This window comes from Rhamphochromis longiceps, linkage group LG7 (genome assembly GCF_057381845.1).
Source record: "Rhamphochromis longiceps isolate RC_006_pf linkage group LG7, R_longiceps_female_GT1.1, whole genome shotgun sequence".
Lineage (NCBI taxonomy): Eukaryota > Metazoa > Chordata > Actinopteri > Cichliformes > Cichlidae > Rhamphochromis > Rhamphochromis longiceps.
The window spans coordinates 680,161-704,380 of record NC_140563.1 but is presented as its reverse complement, the minus strand read 5'-3'; the positions used below and the strand labels follow the sequence as shown (position 1 = coordinate 704,380).

General features: G+C 42.6%; 1 protein-coding gene across 1 annotated transcript in view; it reads left to right on the top strand.

The window, feature by feature from the left end:
* peds1a (plasmanylethanolamine desaturase 1a) overlaps nt 1-24,220 on the top strand; it is a 60,454-nt gene that overhangs the window by 35,943 nt on the left and 291 nt on the right. The window contains exons 2-6 of the mRNA XM_085411516.1: nt 243-362; nt 505-596; nt 7,247-7,391; nt 19,262-19,474; nt 24,000-24,220. The exon at nt 24,000-24,220 is cut by the window's right edge and continues 291 nt beyond it. Coding sequence (XP_085267642.1) covers nt 243-362; nt 505-596; nt 7,247-7,391; nt 19,262-19,474; nt 24,000-24,121 — 692 coding nt within the window. The 3' untranslated portion in view covers nt 24,122-24,220. The remainder of the gene's footprint in view (nt 1-242; nt 363-504; nt 597-7,246; nt 7,392-19,261; nt 19,475-23,999) is intronic.

Genomic DNA, 24,220 nt, shown 5'->3' with positions numbered 1-24,220 from the left:
CAGTGTTTCACATATGAGAGGTCATGACCCCGCAGCCTGGAGTACACTTGTCTTCATCTGATTACATATTAACAGCCTGGACACACGGGCGTGGTCGTTGTGGGCGACGGGTCCTTTGACCCTCGGTAAAAAGCGACGCGTTCTCCCAGCGGACACCCCCCCTTCATTAATACAGACACCCACTGTCTGTCTGTATTTGCCTGTCGGCCCAGCAGTGTCAGGTGTTTCTGTGTCGTCCTCAGGTAAACGGCTCCAGGAGTGGGTGTGTGTGATCCTGTGCCTCTTTCTTTTCATCATCAACTTCTCTTTCCTCCTCCTGCACTTCTCCACCGTTCACATCTACAAGATCGTCCTCGGCATCGGTAAGCTGACACTCACACGAAGTCACTAAACTGTGATGGCTGGGATTTTGTATGTAAATGCTAATAATCATTTTCATGAGTTCATGTACACCTCTAATCAAGTTTTTGTAATTCTCTGTCCACGCCTGCATTTATGTAACAGTCCTCGGAATAGTGACGGCAGATTTTGCATCGGGGATTGTGCACTGGGGAGCAGATACCTGGGGGTCGGTGGACATCCCTGTTATTGGGAAGGTACGCACGCACGCACGCACGCACGCACGCACGCAGGCAGGCAGGCTGTATCAAACACCTTTGAATAATTTCACATCAAATCAAGTTCATTTTCCTGCCAACCGAACTCTGAATCAGGTGTGCAGCAGTCTCACTAGTGTCGGTTCTGCTTTGCCTCTGTCAGACAGGCGGGTCGCTGACCAGCTGGTAACCACTGGTCACCTGGAAAGTGTGTAATCACTGACTAGTTGTTGCTGGCTGTCTCTGTGAAATCAATTGGTAAAGCTCCATTTCTGCAGGCCTACAGGCTGGTCAGAGAGACTGGTTGCACTGGAAAGCTCCTGGTCATTGATTTGGTTTGTCTGCAGACATTTACAACCAACTCCCCAAACGTCTGAGACCCTTTTAAACCCCTCGTAGTTCAACCCAAGCAATCACTGCAATGGTTTTGATACAGCAGCTGCTTTGTCACCAACTTTGGCTTCTTAAGTTTCTTCAGTCAAGGTAAGTTTAGCAGATCACATGGTTCATTCGATTGCTTCTGAGTGTTATGCAAACATTTTCCCTTCATCATTCTTTTTTCCCTCAACATAGAAGGACAAAGTCAAACTGTTCATCTTACAGCCGACTGTTTACTTTTTCCAAGCTTGGTTGTTAAATCTCGTCCTCTCTTATTTTGAGCTCCGCACTTTAAACAGAGAAGGAAGATTAATGTCTGCTCTTCAAAAGAAATACAAGTCGTATGTCCCAAACACCAAAATATTCTAGTAGTAGCAGCAGCAGTAGTATTACTAGTAGTGACATATATTTTTGTATCTTTAGTGACCTTTCAGAACACAAAGGTCAAATGGCCCAGTGTCAGGTTATTTGGGCCTACTGTCAGAAATACCTGTATCAGCGCCACCTGTGCACACTTTTGGAAACAAGTTTTGGCATTTTTAATATTTATTTTTTCATTAATCGAGAAGTACCACACAGTTACAGTTCTTATTAGTGGACAGTCCACCTAGCTCTGTCCTTCGCCTGTTCCCCCGCTGGCTGACTCCCTGCTGTGAGTCCACAGTCTCATCGTGCTTCTTGTACAGTCTTGGTGACTGCAGGCGGGTGACTGCAGGCGGGTGACTGCAGCGGGTGACTGCAGGCGGGTGACTGCAGCGGGTGACTGCAGGCGGGTGACTGCAGGCGGGTGACTGCAGCGGGTGACTGCAGTGCTTTTCCTGCACTTTAAATGCACTCTGAGCTGGAAGGCCACTGCAGCTGATACCTGCAGCAGGTGGAGAATGGGTTCATGTCCTGCTGACTGAACTGGAGCGTCTGTGGGATGAGAGCGGCACTGACGAGGCAGCTGATGTCATTTTCATTTATTTTATTTGTTTGTCAGAAAGCGCCTGGTATTTGAAATGAGTGCAGAAGAGCACCTTTATAAATGATAGTATTTTAAAAAAGCCTTTTTTAAAAACACGTCCATCCTCAGATCCATTATTTTTGCATCGTTCTTGCTTTGGTACAGTTTTCCTGAATAATCCCAGCGAGCCAGATGGGACGGGTTTCTTTGGTTTTTACAGTTGGAGGTTTTGTTAAAAGTTGGTGTCTTCGCTTTCCTGGGACTGCATCACCGTGGTAGCAGTCGCCCCCGTCCCCACAGCTTTGCACTTCCGTAGTGATCTGAAGCTAAATGTCAGTGTAACACAAAGCGATTTCCCTGTAGGCAGTAATGTCCACTGCACTCACACACGCGCACACACGGGGTCACATGTGAACAGTCTCACCTTGAATATTGACGACCTTTCAGCGCACAGTGCACATACAGTATGCATATATTTATGTGGCTGCGTTACAGTAATCTACACACTCCTCTCAGCCAATTAGAGTAAAGGTTATCCTCATTTCATCCAATTAAAATCAGTATGATCCGGTGCAGCATGCAGATTGGTTCATGTGAACTTTGATTAATGGCGTGTGAATTTAGTGAGTGGAAGTGTGGGAGCGTTTCATCTACTGTTCCTTGTATTTATGAATTATTCATATATAAATAATGTGTGAAAAATGGAAGCTGATGTGTGAAGCATCCCTGTAAGAACCGTAGGCATTAATCACACTGTCCCACATGTTATCACTACATCATTAATAATAATTTGATATTGTTCACACTTTGATTGCAGTTCACACCATTTGTTACTTTGACTGAAAAACTGCAAACATATGCAAACGTGTTTTATTTACAAATACTTATTATCATAGTTAAATATGACCGCAAACACCAGAATCACCTTAACACCTGTAATGCAATTTGTAGTATTTTTGTAGTACAAGACAGTATTTGCTGTACTTGACTGATATTATAACGACTTAGAGATTCTAATGTGATTCAAACAACATTATATAAACACGTCTCCAGCGTGATGCATGCATGTCATTCATTGTTTCCTCGTTGTCTTTCTGAGCTTTGTGTTAAACATGATGACACGTGCAGGCTGTCACACCTCATCACTACAGTGCTGCATTTGTAGACTGTTGTGTTGCAGCTCCTTATTTTTGCATGGTTGGCTACCAGCTCGTGAGTGTAACAGCTTGGAGGCTGGCTGTGTAGAGCGCTGTCGTCTATCAGTGCAGTGCACGCGAAGGAATGAATGATGTTTGTTTTAAATTCATTTAAAATAATCCCGTGTCTGCTTGTATTCTTTATACATACAAGGTGATTATGTATTTAAACATAAATACAGATGTTTGGCTCCAACCTTAAAACCACGAACAGGTACAGATGTTGTTATGTAGTTACATGCAGTACATATTCAAATGTAACGTGTAAAATGAAAGGCTGTATACATGACTGTAGTTATTGCACAAACACACCAGGAAAAAAAACATGAATTGATTAATTAGCATTGTTGTTGTGTGTGAATCAAATATGTCTCTGCTCAGCAGCCTGCTGGATTCCGGCTTGAGATTACTGCCAGTACTTCAGTGTAATCTGATTAGCTGCAGCACCGACAGTCTTGACTTCGATGTGAGGATTTCTAATGGTTCGTGTAATTTGGGCTGTACCTAATGTATGTCTCTATTTTTAGATGCTACCTTAATAATATTTATTTGATATGTGCACTGTACTATCAGATGATGCTGAACAGTAATTTTAGGATCCCTGTGTTACTTGTTGTGTTTGCAGAAGGTATTATTTGGTGTGATGTTTATTTCTAATGTGGCATTTATTGAGGTTTGGGGTAGTTACTGGGACCAAAGGCACAGCAGCAGTCACAGATTTGCATGGTGTGTTGGACACTGTAGGAGACCTCTAATAAAGACTTTAACTGGCAGAGAAGAATGGACCTTTACAGAGAACAGAGGGCTGACAATAGTCTGCTGGAAATAAAGCGTCCACCTCTGCTGCATTTGTGAGGCTGAGAATAAAGCCGGCCCGTGCTCCCGGTTAGCGTTAGTTTGAATATCAAACACGAGCGTGATTCAGAACACCTGAGGCTAATGGCGGCCGTATTAGAGCGTTAGAAGTTGGCGCTGTCCTTTATTTTTGCCTTCTGTTATTTTATTCTGTTTTTGCTGATGTATGTCCAGTTTCCTGTCGCCTCTACCTGTGATGACCTGTGTAAACATGTGTTGTCTGTACTTTATGTACCGCTGATCTCCAAGCTGTTCAACGTGTCTCGTCTCAGACCGGCTCCCACTGAAGGTCATCGAATTCATCCCACACGTCTCATGTCACACCTTATATTTCAGACTGTGGGTCGTGTTTTTGTGTCACTGCTGCTCTCCTGCTGATGTTGAAAGTGTGGTAGCTGCCTGATTTAAACAGTTATCATTCATCTGCACACACACGCTTTTATTTGGACTTGTGTAGCTTTAGATTTTTAGACCCAGTAAAGTAAACGTCTGTGGGTGGGAGCAGCTGAAGAAGACGTTTTTCTTTAAAACAGGTGGTTTGATTAAAGACTTTATTCAAATCAAGGCTTTTATGGCAGTTACAGTAACAAGCACTGCTGTTGGGTGCTAGAATTAGTCTGTGTGTCATTAGTGAAACATGGGGCTTCGTGTGTTTAGCTACAAAGTAACAACAGTCGTCAGTTAAGGAATGCGTCAAAGTAAGGAAGCTAGTGGAGTCAGTCAGCCGCTGTCCTCATGGAAACGTAACCCGCCAGTACCCGCTGTACTCTGGAGTACATGCATCATATCAGCATTTGGCTTAAAAGAAAAAGAAAATCTGGAGTACAAACTTGTGTACGAACACATTCAGAGAGCGCATTATGATGCATGCTTCTGTCCACATCACAGTTGGAATATGTTGTTGTTCAGACAAAATAGGGCGAGAATTATTGCACAAAGTACACTGCGAGGTTGTTGCTCTCCAGGAGAAATTGTGTAACACCAATTTGTTCTTTCTGTGAGTCTACAGAAAGCCTTTTCTCTACTCAGCAGTGCTAAAATTGCAACACTAGTTTAAGAAGTGCTCGACAATTTCCCTGTAGCGTTTCCACATTTCCTTTAGGAGGCTTTTTGTCGTCATCGTGTCGTTGAGCTTTAATTGACTCAACAAGGATTTAGCAGTCCTCTAATGACACCACTTTGAGGACAAAGTCACGCTCATTAGTTCCCAATGATGCTCGATTCACACGGAAATTTGCCAGATGTGCTTACAGTTTTGGGATATATGTTTTAAGATCCTTTCTCCCCATCTAGTTCACTTGTGCAGTCATATTTTAAAAGCATCGCTACTTCTGTCCTTGTGTCGTTAACGAACAAATCTCTTTCAAGGCAACTCTCCAGTGAGGCTGATTGGAGCATTGAAAGAGAGTTAATTGAATGATGTAAGTCGGTTCTTATTTAAAGGACAGAAGGAGGAAAAAAGAGTGCGATATTAAAGGATGGTAAGGTTGGGCCCAAAAAAGAGAGAAACTAATAAAAAATACAGCAGACGAGGTTGGAAGGACAAAAAAAGAAGGGGGTGGAAGGGCGTGTCCGTCCAAGCAGTGGGACAGCGGTGGTTGCTGGGGCGATGGGCGATGTGAGCTGGTGATTAACGGATGTCGTGCAAGGCAGGCCGTTAAACGGTGTGGGATTAGAGGACATGCAGCGACCGGTGGCCCGCCGTTAACTGGGAGCGCCCGTGCCGCCCCTCTCGGCACGACCTCTGCGGCTTAGCCGGCCTTTCATCTAGCTGAGGGCTGCGGTGAGAGGAGGGGGACGATGGAGGAGGGGGAAGCAGCGGTAGAGAAGGGAGCTGGGCACGTAATTGTGAGGATATCAACAGATAGTTTCAGCGTTTGCAGTGGCACCTACCGACGATGTCTGCTGATAGGCGTGTGCGATTGTTTCGAGCGGCTAACCCGACAATAATGAGTTTTCACGCTGATGTTTCGACGGCTGCACACAAACACGCACTCGGATAAATGCGCACTGTGCACAAACACATGCAAACCTTCCTCTTTTTGCTTTTTCCACACAGAGAAATAAATTACCTTTATCCTCTGTGTGCATGTGGGTGTGTTTCTTTCTGTCCTCTTTTGTGCTTCTGAGATTCAGATTCAGTCTTTCATTTGAGACCCCCATGCTCTCACAGACGGGTGTCTGCCTCTGCACAGTGCTGCTGGGGTTTGCTGGGTGTGTGTGTCTGTGTGTGTGTCTGTGTGTGTTCTAAAGCACACATTTTTGAATTGGTGGGGTGTCCATGGGTCATTTATGTGTATGAGTGTGTTTGCACAAGTTGACTGCTGTTCTGTGGTTTATTAGGATGCTGGATATGAGCTTTGGGGTTGCACAGGGTGCTCAGCACCACTAAGTGTGTGAGTGAGTGTGTGTGTGTGTGTGTATTTGATCTGCATTGGCGTAAAGAGGATAAACATGGTTTTGTGTTGTGGTTTAAAGTGAATTTAAATTCATTAGAGGAACCCAACGATGACTTTCAGCCTGTGAGTGCATGTAACTGTAGCCCCTTTATTTAGCACAGACTAGATCGGCTCTTCACCCTGTTCCATTCATTTGTGTCCTGATGTCATGATTGTGTTATTAATACGCTGTTATCTCAACGTCTGAGCCTCTCAAAATGGTTCATGAATAAAATCAAACCTTTGGATTAAAAGTGTGCAGTCGAACCAAATCTTGATTTAACCTCCGCTGCAGTCGTGTGCATAAAAATGTCATTGGCCATAAACAAATGGACTAAATGTCTCTCTGACATGAAAACGAGCAAACAAAAGAAGCCAAAGCGTTTAGGTGACGCCGACTCACTCACCGCCGTCTGCACAGCTTTGCAAACATATAAAAACGGCAGTCGGTAACTCCGAGCTGCTTTTTCTCACCTTCATCTTCCTCCACGCTACGCTAGTTCTCCTGCTAGCTGTTGCGAGTTACAAAGTGCATACAGAACAACATACAACTGAAGTGGATGGATTGGCCTGTAGATTCACTGATATCCGCACTTCTCAGTCAGGATCGGGCGGATGTGCAGCTGCTGAGGCAGGAACAGCGAGCAGAGTCTAGTTTGGGATCTGTGTGGATTACTTTGATTTGGAAAGGCCACCACTTCAGTATTTTTCATTTCATATAAAAATAAGATAATGATGGTTTAAATAAAGTCCTCCCTCTAAAGCCAGTTGTTGTACGAGCAGAAACTCGTCGGAGCTTAGACTGAGAATAGTTTTATTCATTTCTTTTCTTTGCAGGCATTTCTTCGACCATTCAGGGAGCACCACATCGATCCGACTGCCATCACTCGCCACGACTTCATCGAAACCAATGGCGATAACTGCATGATCCCCATCCTACCGCTGGCTCACATGGCCTACAAGTTCCTCACTTACACACCAGGTAAATCACACATCTGCTTATACCGGCTGCAGAGACACAGATCTCTGCACTATCGCAGTCACTGTTTGAGCTGTGCTCTTGTTGCTGGGCGAGTCAGTTTCCTGTAAATATCTGCTAGCAGCTGTGGGCACATCTTAGATGTGATAAAGGTTGGTCAATAACGAGAACAGCAGTTCTGTAACCAGTCTGCACGAATGCCACCATCTATCAGAACTGGTGACCTGATGGTCAGTAGGGTCCTTAGAACATGGACGCTGCTGCTGATGGAGGACTTGATGGAGCACGCCATCCCCTAATCTAACTGGTGTTTAAATCAGCATGAATGTGATGGATTGGCAGAATCTTGGCACATGTAGTTTTAGTGTCAACACTAGACTAGAAAGAGCTGGGAGCTCCTTCTTTGCTCCATCATATCTTTGTCAAGTCAAGTCAAGTTTATTTATAAAGCACATTTAAAAACAACCAAGGCTGACCAAAGTGCTGTACAATAAATTACAAATATAAAATACAATAAAACGCAAGTACATAAAACACCTCACTGATAAAACAATAAGTTAAAACAGTAAGTTAAACCTTGCTAAAAGCCAATGAGAAGAGGTGAGTTTTAAGAGCAGTTTTAAAAGTTCCTAGGCTTGTGGAGAATCTGATGTGAGGAGGTAAACTGTTCCACAGTCTGGGTGCAGCCACAGCAAAAGCCCTCTCTCCCCTTTGTGCCCACTATCTCTGTAAGGCAAGGCAAGGCAAGGCAAGTTTATTTGTATAGCACAATTCAACAACAAGGTGATTCAAAGTGCTTTACAGAGACATTAGAAACAAGAACAAATAAAAAGCATGATTTAAAATTGAATAAAACAAGCAAATAAACTAACTAACTAATTAACAAACAAACAAACAAACAAACAAACAAACAAACAAACAACAGTATATAAAATCAAAACAGATAAAATCAGAACAGTAGATAAAATCAGTAGTTAAATGTAAGTTTTGAATTTTAAGCTTAAAGTGTGGATTTGGTGCTTTATTCAAATGCAGCTGTGAACAGGTGAGTCTTCAACCTGGATTTAAATAAACTGAGTGTTTCAGCTGATCTGAGGCTTTCTGGGAGTTTGTTCCAGATATAAGGAGCATAAAAGCTGAATGCAGCTTCTCCGTGTCTGGTTCTGACTCTGGGAACTGATAAAAGACCGGATCCAGATGACCTGAGGGATCTGGAAGGTTCATACTGGGTCAGGAGGTCACTGATGTATTTTGGTCCTAAACCATTCAGAGCTTTATAGGCCAGCATCAGAACTTTAAAGTCTATCTGTAGTAGTAGTGTCTGAAAACAACCAAGAAAAAAGATGAGTATTTCTTCAGTGAAAGAAGAAAGGTAAACCAACAAGTGGAAAGTCATTTTAGCCCTTCTTTCAGATTGGATGAACCAAACATTCACCAACCAACCAACTGGCTGGGATTTGTCGATCTGATCAGGTGAAGGAAGCCCAGGATGGACACAGACAGCTGCTGTTTGGAAACCTCAGTGTGTCATAGCCTTAAATATTCTTCTTTTGCTTCCTGTGTAGAAAAGAAAATCATCATTGCCATTCTTATTATCCTGAGAAGCTCGAGGGTGTAACATTGTAGACGTTTGAGCTAACTTCCTACAATTAAACCTCAAACTGGCGATGAAAATGCAAGGACTTCAGAAGGTCAGCTACAGTGTCAAACAGTTTGTAGCTGTGCCTTAGTACTGCAAGGTGCCAGACTAATGGAAGTTAAGGAAAAGCATAGGGCAGGTGATCATGTGCACTGACCTTACAGCTGCAGGGCAAGAGGTGGGAGGGACTGGAGGAGGAAGATCAGCAGGAGAAACTGAGCAAGCTGTTATTGAGGAGGTGACATCTCCACCTGTCATGTCTACACTACAAGTTGAGCTGAAAGGTCACTGATGGGAGGAGCGGAGGGGAGTTGACATCAGTTAGTTGGGTTAAAGGCTAGGTTAGCTACCGTGCTGTGAGGTTAAGCTGCTCCCAAGCATCTAGCACTGTGCATGTCTGATAAAGTGATAAACCGAGGTAGCTGGATAGGAAACGAAATAACAAAGTACCAGTGAAGGCGTTGCAGAGGGTCGTGAAAACTGCCCAGCGCATCGCCGGAGCACCACTTCCTGCCATAAAAGACATCTACAGGAAGCGGTGTCTGAAAAGGGCTGGGAAAATCATCAAAGACCCCAGTCACCCATCACATGGACTCTTCACCCTCCTGCCCTCTGGGAGGCGCCACAGGAGCCTCCGGACTAAGACCACCAGGTACCGGAACAGCTTCTTCCCCACAGCTGTCAGACTCCTGAACTCTGCCTCCTGACATCTGACCCACGTTAAACTCATGGACTGAACATACACACACCCACAATGGACAACTGTACCCTCAAACACACAATAATAACATGGACTGAACCACCACTCACAACCACTAGCACTTTATAGCCTCTGTAGAAACTATCTACACCCTCACTTATCTTAACTGCACTACTGTATAGCTCTGTGTAAATAATCATTCTGTACATTCGATAATTTTTAATCCTACAACTGTTTACAACTTGCATAGTTCCCATTTCTGTATAGCTGTATATCTCAGATTCTGTAAAGTTATTTATTTCATATTCTGTATAGTTTTTCATATTTATATCCTGTACATAGCTTGTACTCACTACAGCCTTTACATACTTAGTTATAGAATATTCACAACATACTTCATACCGTGTACATTATAACATACCATAATAGACCCATTTCTGTAATATACTTACATATCTATGCTATTGCTAATATATATTGTAATATATCTATATCACTAAGCACTTCTGGATGGATGCAAACTGCATTTCGTTGCCCTGTACCTGTGCATGTGCAATGACAATAAAGTTGAATTCTATTCTATTCTATTCATTCATACATTCAGAGGAAAAGAAATGCATGCACGAAACAAGTCTGTTTCTATTTGTTCAATTCTATTTATACAAATTTATTTATATAACAACAGTCGCCTGTTATTGTAAGGTAGATCCTACAATAATAGGTACAGAGAAAAACCCAACAATCATATGACCCCCTATGAGCAGCACTTTGGCGACAGTGGGAAGGAAAAACTCCCTTTTAACAGGAAGAAACCTCCAACAGAACCAGGCTCAGGGAGGGGCGGGGCCATCTGCTGTGATTGGTTGGGGTGAGAGAAGGAAGACAGGATAAAGACATGCTGTGGAAGAGAGACAGAGGTTAATAACAGATATGATTCAATGCAGAGAGGTCTGTTAACACATAGTGAGTGAAGAAGAAACACCCAGTGCATCATGGGAGTCCTTCAGCAGGCTACACCTATTGTATTGTATTTTTGTATTGTATCTTTATTTGTTTCAGACATATAAAACAAAAAACAATATATACACACTACATATATTTTCATTTACAGATACGAATATATATGTAGATATACACACACACGTATGTGTTCAGATAAACAAAAAATATATAATGAAATAAAACAAAATCGTCTGACATGATGTAACAATGTTTGGTCTGAAAAGGAGTAGGAAGAAGTATGAACATACTTATTAATTCCTACCCCTGCTCAACATCTTATTGATCCCACATAATTCACCTAATTCCCATCATCACATACTCCACACGATACACGAGGAGAACCTATATAAACTTGGCTACCGTGATTGATATAATTTGGATATAATTTGATATTTTTATACATACAATGGGTGATCATCTTTATCGGTATCATATTCTTCCAAAATCAGTTTTCGAAGTATTTTCATGAACTTACTAATTCCTGAGCATTGCTGTAGATCTATAGTAAAACTATTCCACAGTTTTACCCCATAAATAGTGACACAAAAGGTTTTAACCTTTGACCGTGCTTTAAGAATCCTTAGATTCAATTTCCCCCTCAATTCATAGTCTCCTTCTCTGTCATAGAACATCCTCTGTATATTTCCTGGTAACATATTGTATCTGGCCTTGTACATAATTTTTGCAGTTTTATATTTTATAAGATCCATAAACTTCAGTATTTTTAATTTCAAAAACATGATGTTAGTATGGTCTCTAAATCCTGCTTTATTAATCATCCTGATTGCTTTTTTTTTAATTTTACATATTGGTTGAAGTGCAGTTTTATATGTGTTTCCCCAAATTTCCACACAGTATTCCAAATATGGCAATATAAGTGAACAATAAAGTACCCGGAGTGATTTGGAAGGCAAAAAATATTTAACTTTACTTAGTACGGAGATGCTTCTTGACAGTTTGGCTTGTATATGCTTTATGTGAGGTTTCCAGCAGATTTTGTTATCTATTATCACACCCAGAAATTTTGTATCCGAAACTTGCTCTATTTCAACATTGTTTACTAATAATTTTGCTCCTGCATCTTTTTTACAATTTCCGAATGTAGTTTTTTCCAAATTTAATGATAGCTTATTTCTATCAAACCATGTTTTCAGTTTAATCATTTCTTGTGTGACAATTTCCAAAAGCTGCTGTAAGTTCTCTCCAGCACAAAAAATATTTGTATCATCTGCAAATAGAATAAACTGTAGTATATCTGATGTTCTGCATATATCATTGATATAGAGCAGGGGTGCTCAATACGTCGATCGCGATCGACCAGTCGATCGCAAAGGTAGTACTGGTAGATCGCATGGCATTAAAAAAATAGATGCCAGCCTATCATCCATCCCGTCACTTGATTGATACAGGGAAGCCAGTCAGATGACAGCAGATTTTTTCTGACGCTTAGGTCGCTGCGCATGCGCAAACAGCGGCGCGAAGTGTAGTAAAACTGACAAGCTAGTCAGCGAGTTAACTCCAATTTTTAGCTCTCGGTTTTTTCTCTTAAACCTGGCCGTCAGCAGCTACTGTCCGGACTATGCATCCCTGGCTGATTCAATTCAGTGCAAGTCATCAGAGTAAACTCAGGTAATGACAAAAAATTTACATAGTTAATTGTGTTGTGAAATATTGGATATTGCGGTTATGCATGTATATACATTGTAGATATAAAGAATCCTCAATATATTTATAAATAAGTATATGTTTTGGATTTTTGTAGTGGGTAGATCATTTTGACTTGGTCATTTTATAAGTAGCTCACATGCGGAAAAAGTGTGAGCACCCCTGATATAGAGGATAAACAGCTTTGGTCCCAATACTGACCCCTGCGGAACTCCACAAACAATGTCCATACACTCTGATTGATATTCCCCAATTTTCACAAATTGCTGCCTGTCTCTCAAATAACTCTTTACCCATTCTAACACCACTCCTCTAATGCCGTAGTACTCCAGTTTATCAAGTAATATGTCATGATTAATTGTGTCAAAAGCTTTTTTTAGGTCAATGAATACACTAACTATACATTGTCTTTTATCTATATTGTTGGTGATATTTTCGATCAGTTCCATTAATGCCAATGATGTTGATCTATTTGATCTGAAACCATACTGACTATCCATTATTATTTTGTGTTTATCTATAAATTTCTCAAGTCTATTACTAAAGACTTTTTCCAGTATTTTTGAAAATTGAGAAAGTAGAGAGACAGGCCTATAATTTGTGAATTGGTGTCTGTCACCATTTTTAAACAGTGGTGTTACTTTAGCTGTTTTCATTTGTTTTGGGAATGTACCAGTTTGTAAGGACAAATTGCAAATGTGTGTTAAGGGTTTGGAAATGCCCTCTAACACTCTCTTAACGATTTCCATATCAATGTCGTCAGAGTCTGTAGAGTTTTTTGTTTGTAATTTCCCAACAATATCAATGATTTCCTTTTCTTCTACTGCCGTTAAGAACATTGAATGAGGATTGCGGTCAATGAGTCTGGTTTCTTTCTCTACAGAATCTGTTATATCAGGAATTGTTTCAGCCAAGTCTGGCCCAACACTTACAAAGAATTTATTGAACTCATTTACCACATCGCTCATATTAGTAATATTTCTATCATTATTTGCGAAATACGAAGGATAGTCTGCCTGCCCCGAGCCCTTTTTGATGATGGTATTTAATGTTTTCCAGATCCCTTTAATATTATTTTTATTCATAATCAGTAATTTTTCATAGTATTCCTTTTTACATGACCTTAAAATACTCGTTCATTTATTTTTATATTTCTTGTATTTATTTTCAGCTTCTGTGCTTCTGTTCATTATAAATTCTCTGTATAAGGTATTTTTCTTCTTACATGCATTTTGCAATCCTTTTGTAATCCATGGGCACTCTGCATATTTTTGTTTTTTACTATATTTCTTTACTGGGCAATGACTATTATATAACAGTTTAAATTTTCCTAAAAAAATCTCATAAGCTTTATCAATATTTTTTTCCTTATACAGCATCTCCCATTCTTGCTTGAGTAAATCACTTTTGAATGCGTTTATTGACTCTTCTGTTCTCACTCGTTTGTATTTTATTGTGTTTTGCTGTTTAACCTTCCTGTAATTGCTGTTATACACTATAAAAACAGGTAGATGATCACTGATGTCATTAATTAGGAGACCACTTATGGTTCTATTTTCTATTTCATTAGTAAATATATTGTCTATTAGGGTTGCCGACTGTGCTGTAATCCTGCTGGGCTTAGTGATCACTGGAAAAAGTCCCAAGCTATACATTGTATTAATAAATTCCTCTGTCGCTCTCTGCTTGTTTGGATTTAGTAGATCTATGTTAAAATCCCCACAAATGAACATGACTTTTTGATTTGTCCTAATGAATGTTTTATCTACCCACTCCTTAAAAATTTCAATATTAGAACCTGGTGTTCTATATATACAGCTTACAATGACATTTTTCTCTTTTCCCATACTAATTTCTATTGTTACACACTCTAATATATTATCTACCGCCATCGTCATTTTTTCTACCATCTTGTATTTTAAATTTTTATCCACAAACAAGGCCACACCACCGCCATTCTTATTCTTTCTATTTGTAAGATTTAATTCATATCCATCTATTACAAAGTCCTCTCCTTTCTGTTTATTAATCCATGTTTCAGATACTGCAATCACACTGAATGGATGTGTAAATTTGCTTAAATATTCCCTTATTTTGTGAAAATTTGCATATAAACTTCTACTATTAAAGTGGATTATAGATATTTTGCCGTCGACCAAAATAGCATAACTAAGGGAGGATTCAGGGTCACCTGGTCCAGGACTAACTATATGCTTTAGAACATAAAAGACAACGATCGAGTTGTTACATTCGCATAAAACCCTAAATAATACTACTACTACTGCTGCTAGTACTGCTGCTAGTACTGCTGCTAGTACTGCTGCTACTACTGCTGCTAGTACTGCTGCTAGTACTGCTGCTACTACTGCTGCTAGTACTGCTGCTAGTACTGCTGCTACTACTCCTGCTTCTGGCTGCTACTTTTAGGGATCGCCACAGCACATCATCTACCATCTAGCCTCGCCTCTGTCAGTGCGCCCCAGGGTGGCTGTGGCTACAATGTAGCTGCCATCACCAGTGTGTGAATGTGTGTGTGGATGGGTGGATGACTGGATATGTAAAGCGCTTTGGGGTCCTTAATGACTGGTAAAGCACTATATAAATACAGGCCATTTACCATTTTTACCATCTACCTCCATCTTACCATCTTCCTACCTCCTTCCTGTCACACCAACCCTCTGTATAGTCTCCTTCACTACATCCATGACTCTGTGCACGTCTGCTCCTGCCTGGCAGCTCCATATTTAACATCATTTATCCAGTATAGGCCATATCCCTCCTGTGCACACGTATTCAGTAGTTTTCCAGTTCTTTTGGGTACCTTTACTGTGGTTTCTCGGAGTATAAACATAAAACTTTGATTTGATGGCCTTTCTTAAACAGTCCTGCGTCATTATTATCTCAGCAGGTGTTTGTGAGGGTCTGGTAAGTGTTGATGTGCAAAACATCCCTTTTTAAAAAGTCTCCATTCAGAAGAAATAAATGCTTTAGCTTTCCTAACTTAGCTCTACCGTGCATGAGCAAAATACATTTGAGTTATTGACATGATATTAGAGATTAGATGTAAAACTAACCAGAAATGTCAAAAGAAAGTAAAGGTTAAAAGTGTTATTGTGTTTGAACGGTGTAAGTGTCTGTAAAAGATCATCGGTACGTTTAAGGGGAGTCAGACTTTAACAAATCGTCTGAAACCAAAAGAATGAAAATGTTAAAAGTTCAGCTGCTTGTCCACAGGAGGGATCCGTGCATGAGGCGAGAGGGAGGAGAGATTAGAGGCAGCAACAGTGAGGTCCACTTGTAGGTGACATCCACACCTGTCATGTCACACACCACAGGGAGTCAAGAGGTCACCAAACGGACGCAGTGACATCCACACCTGTCATGTCCGCGCCTTAAGAGGTCGCAGCTAAGCGTTCGAGGGCGAGAGCGCACGGAGAACAGAGGAAGCGAGAGAGCGCGCAGGGGCAGCGGAGGGTCGCGTAGCGGTGAGATGACATCTAAACCTGTCATGTCGAGCTCCTCGCAGTGTCGAGCGGTCACCAGACAAAGACGGAGACAGAGGTAGACGGGGAAATCTGAAAAGCGCGAGGTGACATCTCCAGCTGTCATGTCTGCACTTGAACTGGGGTCAAGAGATTGTAGTTTTCACCAAAGACAAGGGACAAGGCATGGAGACGGACAGAGAGAGGACAGCTGTAAGTCACAGGAAGACCGAGAGCTATCAGCTGACAAACCAGACTCACACGTTCATGGAGGCTGTGCGCATCCTTATACTGTTCATGCATTCATTATTGTCAGAAATGTTGTGCGCAGCTGCTTCTGTGTGAGTCCTGACATGTTTGTCAGCTGTCAGCTCAAATCAGCGCTGACTCCGTAAACAGTTTTCAGCTACCGATGACAAAATGCTTGTTATAGGCGAGTGCGTGGCCGCGGTCAGGACGTCTGATTAATCAGCTGTAGTGTTATCAGTCCACCGGTGTCTGTCGTTGTCTTTGGGTCAGAGTTTGCATCAAAGGGGACGCATGTCCAGCTGCAGTTAGTGTGGGACAGCTTTCCACGATCGAGCGAGGCTCGGCGAGGCTGAGATAAACATCTTCCTTTGAGCCCCCCTCCAGTTAATCCAACTTTCTTTTGATTGGCTGCTCGTTGTAAAACAATGATGGAGCGTCTGTGCTTTCAGTGCTGTGTGCCTGACCAGATTCAGTGTATCCAATCCTGCTGACATCACAGAGGGCCGAGAAAGGGAAAAAAGACATCGCTAACCCGTTTCTGTGATTTATGTAGTGTTGTCACTGAGTCAGCATCAGATACTTTTAATTTCACCCTTTACTTAGACCTAGACTTAGACTTAGACTAAGACCACCAGGTACCGGAACAGCTTCTTCCCCACAGCTGTCAGACTCCTGAACTCTGCCTCCTGACATCTGACCCACGTTAAACTCATGGACTGAACATACACACACCCACAATGGACAACTGTACCCTCAAACACAATAATAACATGGACTGAACCACCACTCACAACCACCAGCACTTTATAGCCTCTGTAGAAACTATCTACACCCTCACTTATCTTAACTGCACTACTGTATAGCTCTGTGTAAATAATCATTCTGTACATTCGATAATTTTTAATCCTACAACTGTTTACAACTTGCATAGTTCCCATTTCTGTATAGCTGTATATCCCAGATTCTGTAAAGTTATTTATTTCATATTCTGTATAGTTTTTCATATTTATATCCTGTTCATAGCCTGTACATAGCTTGTACTCACTACAGCCTTTACATACTTAGTTATAGAATATTCACAACATACTTCATACCGTGTACATTATAACATACCATAATAGACCCATTTCTGTAATATACTCACATATCTATATTATTGCTAATATATATTGTAATATATCTATATCACTAAAGCACTTCTGGATGGATGCAAACTGCATTTCGTTGCCCTGTACCTGTGCATGTGCAATGACAATAAAGTTGAATTCTATTCTATTCTATACTTCCAAAAGCTGCACTGAAAGCTGTTTTTTCCTTTGTAGCACCACAAAGAATAACTGAAAGTCTTCAACATCATTTTGTAAATGCACGGCTCATTAAACGTTCAAATGTGAAATCAAAATGCACCTTTTTACAGTTCTCGCTGAGAGGAGAGATTCGGAGGTTTCCAGGAGTTTTACTGCTCCTGACATCAGACTGGGCTGCACGTGGAGTTTGACACTGCAGAGCGTGATATTCAGAATAAAGATGGTCACTTGTCATATAACATCTCAGCTAATGTCGACTGTTTGATGGTGACTCCGCTCCTGTTAGAGTTCAGGCTAAGAATGAATAAATGGGACTCAGCAGGTTACCTCTTACTTGGTGCAAATTAACATCACACCAGATATTTCTCAATAAAAGTACTCCATATTTTTTGAAGTGCTCTCTCATCCCATTGGTTGACAGCTTTCAGTGACCTTTTACTGTGTTTCACTGTGACTTTGTGTTACCTTCGTTCCCCAGCCTTCGCATACAAAGCCAGCAGCGCTCGGGTCGCTCCCTCCATACCTGTGCAGGTGTGACGTGTATCCTGAGCCTCAGAAGTTCTTTAACCCTTTAAAGCCGGTCGGAGCGGGCACGCTCTGTTGTGCGTAACTATTTTTAAATCCCGGTAGAACCGGAACCGCGTAAGCATATGAAACCGGAGGAGTTGTACTTGCATCTTATGCCATCAGCTTGTCCTCGGTCACAGTTTCCTTCCACATACAGCTTTGCAAAAACATCATAAAAAGCACTTGCAGCAACAAAAACATAATATTCCAGAAACACGCTTTGCTGATCCGATCAGCTGTTTGTAACACTTCCTACGTCCATCAGCTCGAACTTTCGCATGTCCGCCATGACCTGCCCAAAACTGGAAGTGACGTCATTTTCACGGAAATGTAGTTTTTTACCATCAGGGCCTCATGAGCCTATACTGGTGCTTTTAAAAGTTATGTTTGACTTTATGACTTTCTGTGTCATTTCTGGGATGCTTAGGACTCATATTGCACTGCTGGAAATAGTTTATTTTGATGCATATGCTGCTTTTTTGCAAATTTGTTGTATAATATTTATTTTCGTTTTTCCTGCAGTATATAAAAATTGGTGTATTTCAAAAATAAAACTATTAAGACACTCAAAATAAATTTCCTGTGGTGGGAAACTATTTTGTGCAACTTTTTTGTATTTACAGTTTTGAGGGATAAGCCTCTTAAATTTCTCTAACTACAAATATATGTTAAAAAAGCAAAAACGATTTTCAATTTTTTTGTAGTTTATTGCACTTTTTTGCAATTTATGTAATCACTATGCACCTAATGCAGACATATTATTAAAATTTGGGCTATAATGGTTGTATTGATGTATAGCAACTTGAAATGCTCCCGAAAATGGCTCCACAGCATGTAAACATATAATATAAGCTCTGGCGGACTTGGTTCTATGGTAGGTCTTAAAGGGTTAATGTTTAATGATTCATAGTTACGTTTAAACACCAGCAGGAAGTTAGGTGCTCAGTAAAGAACAGGAAACATGGCCTCGTTTCCTTCTTTGAGTGTAGACTGCTTACTTCCTCACCCCTGACCTGGTGCCTGCAGTGTGGCAGAATGTGTGCAGTCATCTGTTCGTCGTCTGATTGGAAACATCATGCTAACCATTGCTAACATCTTCTTTAGATAAAGTATGTTTCATCCTCTCCTTTCAGGCTCTTCAGCACCTCCGAGGTTCAGCATCTCTGTGGGAGTCCTGCTCCTTCATTACACTGAACACTTTGATCAATTATTCCATTAACTTTCCCTCGTCTTCTTTCTTTGTGTCTGTTGTCACCTTTCAGAGGCCTTGCTGGAATCCTACCCCTGGGATTGCTACGTCTTCGCCCTGGCGGTTTTCGTCACGCTAACCAATCAGATTCACAAGTGGAGCCACTCCTACTTTGGCCTCCCGCGATGGGTCACGCTGCTCCAGGACTGGCATCTGGTGTTGCCACGGAAACACCACCGCATCCACCACGTGTCGCCGCACGAGACGTATTACTGCATTACCACCGGTATGATGCTGAGCTCCGTATCAGAGGGGCAGACGTGACTGCTACTGTCTCGTGACAGGACGGTCACTCATGTGTCTGCTCAGATTCCTCGACGTTCTCGTAGAGTCGTGCAGGGGAATCAGCCCGTGTCTCTGTCAGGCTGTCAGATATACAGGGAGTGCAGAATTATTAGGCAAGTTGTATTTCTGAGGAATAATTTTATTATTGAACAACAACCATGTTCTCAATGAACCCAAAAAACTCATTAATATCAAAGCTGAATGTTTTTGGAAGTAGTTTTTAGTTTGTTTTTAGTTTTAGCTATTTTAGGGGGATATCTGTGTGTGCAGGTGACTATTACTGTGCATAATTATTAGGCAACTTAACAAAAAACAAATATATATCCATTTCAATTATTTCTTTTTACCAGTGAAACCAATATAACATCTCCACATTCACAAATATACATTTCTGACATTCAAAAACAAAACAAAAACAAATCAGCGACCAATATAGCCACCTTTCTTTGCAAGGACACTCAAAAGCCTGCCATCCATGGATTCTGTCAGTGTTTTGATCTGTTCACCATCAACATTGCGTGCAGCAGCAACCACAGCCTCCCAGACACTGTTCAGAGAGGTGTACTGTTTTCCCTCCTTGTAAATCTCACATTTGATGATGGACCACAGGTTCTCAATGGGGTTCAGATCAGGTGAACAAGGAGGCCATGTCATTAGTTTTTCTTCTTTTATACCCTTTCTTGCAGCCACGCTGTGGAGTACTTGGACGCGTGTGATGGAGCATTGTCCTGCATGAAAATCATGTTTGTCTTGAAGGATGCAGACTTCTTCCTGTTCCACTGCTTGAAGAAGGTGTCTTCCAGAAACTGGCAGTAGGACTGGGAGTTGAGCTTGACTCCATCCTCAACCCGAAAAGGCCCCACAAGCTCATCTTTGATGATACCAGCCCAAACCAGTACTCCACCTCCACCTTGCTGGCGTCTGAGTGGGACTGGAGCTCTCTGCCCTTTACCAATCCAGCCACGGGCCCATCCATCTGGCCCATCAAGACTCACTCTCATTTCATCAGTCCATAAAACCTTAGAAAAACCAGTCTTGAGATGTTTCTTGGCCCAGTCTTGACGTTTCAGCTTGTGTGTCTTGTTCAGTGGTGGTCGTCTTTCAGCCTTTCTTACCTTGGCCATGTCTCTGAGTATTGCACACCTTGTGCTTTTGGGCACTCCAGTGATGTTGCAGCTCTGAAATATGGCCAAACTGGTGGCAAGTGGCATCTTGGCAGCTGCACGCTTGACTTTTCTCAGTTCATGGGCAGTTATTTTGCTCCTTGGTTTTTCCACACGCTTCTTGCGACCCTGTTGACTATTTTGAATGAAACGCTTGATTGTTCGATGATCACGCTTCAGAAGCTTTGCAATTTTGAGACTGCTGCATCCCTCAGCAAGATATCTCACTGTTTTTGACTTTTCTGAGCCTGTCAAGTCCTTCTTTTGACCCATTTTGCCAAAGGAAAGGACGTTGCCTAATAATTATGCACACCTGATATAGGGTGTTGATGTCATTAGACCACACCCCTTCTCATTACAGAGATGCACATCACCTAATATGCTTAATTGGTAGTAGGCTTTCGAGCCTATACAGCTTGGAGTAAGACAACATGCATGAAGAGGATGATGTGGACAAAATACTCATTTGCCTAATAATTCTACACTCCCTGTACGATGTGAGGCTGAGTCTTATAAATGACAGATCCGTGTAAAAACGTCCTCCACTGTTGTTGGGACGTCCGGCCCCAGATTTCCTGTTGTTCACAAACCTGCCATCCTCCCGGCAGCGTGGGATACATGCTGAAAGATGCCAGGACAGGAACACAGCTGGACTGTACAGTCGCCATATGTTTGCAAGTATGTGACATCGTCCGTGTGAGCGAGCTCGGCCTCCTCGTGCACCGAAGAACAGATCACGCGACGCCAGACGACCAAACCCCTGACTAATGTCCTCCCTTTATTTTTACATCTATCAGCAAACCCAAACCTTCCTCGTCACCCTCGACCGTTTGTCAGTGCGATCGTCGTGGGCGGCCATTTTAGATCGCCATCGTTGAAGCTGCAGAATAATTTCCCGTGCGGCTCTCTGCAGATTCGGATGAGATGGCGGATGTGTCTGTGTGATTCTTATAAATAACTAAAAGAAAGCGTTTGCGTGCGTGTGGCTCTGCAGAGACGAGGCCTCGCTCACAGATTCAGTATTCTGCCTGCATCTGGGTGAGAGGGGGAGAGAGGGGAGGATACTCGAGGGGGATTCAGCTTGTACATCACCCTGCGCCCCAGTGGACGACAGATGTGAGTGTGTGAGTGTGGGTGAGCTGAGGGGGGTGGCAGACTTGTGTGTCTGTACACACACACTGCGTACATCTGCATACTCCAGCATCTGTGTGCTAGTCTCTTTGACCTTCTCTTTGGTTTCTAACCTGTGTGTGTGTGTGTGTGTGTGTGTGTGTGTGTGTGTGTGTGTGTGTGTGTGTGTGTGTGTGTGTGTGGTGGGCTGGTGGGGTAGAGGGGCCCACGGGGGACGGCGACGGCCCCCCGCTCCCCGAGCCCGGCTGCCTGGGCCTGGCTTGGATTCCGCTGGGGCTCGCCTAGTTGCCTTTGTGCTCGCCACCGGCTGACAATCCCCATGTATATTTAATGCTAACCTGCTGTCTGTTCTAACAAATAGGACTTCACAGGTGGGGGGGGGGGGCTGAGGACAGAGGAGGAACGGGGGAGAGGGGGGGTGGGAGGCAGGGATTTGGAGGAATAAAAAAGGAGTGTGGTGGAGGAAGACATCGAGCGACAGACAGCGGAGAGTGAAATCAAACACAACCTCTGGCTGCTTCAACGTCTTCCAGCCGAGAGAAGGTCACCGCAGGGACGCGCGTGCACGCATCCCTGCAGCTATTGCAAGAACCCTATGCAAACACATCACACAAGTGCAGCACAAGTACACAACGTCCGTGTGGGTCTTTGTGCTGTCTTCGTGTCTCTGTGCGATCGACTTTTAGAGTTTAGATACGAGTTTGTGTCTTTGGCTGAAATGATGAAATGGATTTCATCTCAGGTGTCACGGGACTGTGTGCCCTCTGCATAGGCATGTTGTTTCACAGCAGTCACGCGTATTCACAGACTACTGTACAGCCATGCATTCATACTCCGTGTACTTTGGCCTGCATCCATCTGCAGCGTGATAGTCTAAGAAACATTCACAGCTGTTCAGATTCTGTAAACGGCACGAGAGCGACGACACTGTGAGCGACGACACTGAGCGAGCATGTGTTCCCACGTGTTCCCACGTGTTAATAGGACTAAACATGTTCAAACCTTCACCCCTGTAAATGTTGTCAGTGCATAATCAGATCAGAGGGGACAGGAAATTACACGTGGAGGAAAAAAGAAGGAAACAAAGAACCTGAAAAGACGATTTTCGTCATTTGGCTACTGCCACTAACTCAGATCTTCAGACGTGACATCCACTCACCGGACACGTGATTAGGTAAATGTGCTGCTTGACTCCACAAAGTGCTTTATACATCAGTCCTCTTTTGCCCTCTAAACTGCCCTGATACTTCGTGTGGTGGATTCAACAAGGAGCAGGAAACATTCCTCAGAGATGCTGCTGTGGTCCTATCTCCCTCAGGGTTCAACATGTTGTGCGTTCAGCGATGCTCTTCTGCATATTTTGGTTGTAATCAGTGATTATTTGAGTTACTGCAGCCGTCCTGCCTCAGCTTGAAGCAGCCCGGCCACTCTCCACTGACCTCTGACCTCCAAAAGTAATTTTTTCCTAGAAAACTGCTGCTGTCTGGATGCTTTCACTGTTTCAGGGTATTCTCTGTAAACCCTAGAGATTGTTCTGTGGGAAAATCCCAGCAGTGTGTGAAACAGAGGAGCACATCTGCTCACTCTTTCTTACAGTTTGAACTTGAGCATTTTGTCTTGGTCTAAAAGATGCTGCCGTGTGATTGGGTGATTAGGGATCTGTGTTAACAGACGAACAGGTGTACCTAACAAGGTGGTTGCTGAGTGCAGCTGTCAGTAACAGGAACTAGATTGGGTATTTGGGCTGTTTTAAAGAAGAACGACCATCGACTCAGTTTTTGGACTGCGGGCTTCAGGACGAGATTGTTTTTCAGTCTGAGACGTGGCTCCTGGAGATGTCCTGAGTGGAGAACTTCTGGGTGATCCTGATACCAGTAGTTAAAACCATTTAATGATCCACAGGGATGCAGACAGCAAAGACAGCCCACACAGTGTGGAAATATTTAGCCAGAACAAAATGATCGTGACAACACTTACACATCGACTGCTGCAGTCCAGACCTGCCATCTTATTTGCGCGTAGCGGTCAACCCGGCCAAGAAGTGAACAGGCCCCAGACAAATGCATACCTGTGACACTGCTTGCATCCCTTCCCTGTCCTGCTGCTGTTTGCTTTTATCATTTTACGTCTTGCACTTTAATCGTTTCCTCCCCTGGCTTCTATCCTTCCCAGGTTGGTGCAACTATCCGCTGGACCAGCTGGGCTTTTGGAGATCCATGGAGAGATTAATCGAACAGCTGACTGGGCAGAAACCTCGATCGGACGACCTGGCGTGGGCAAAGAAAACTGACTGAAGAACAAATACACAAGGATTGAATGGAGGGAGGGGCATGCAAAGGAAAATGTACACAAATAGGAATGAATGGGGAAACCAGACAAATGCATATAAATGT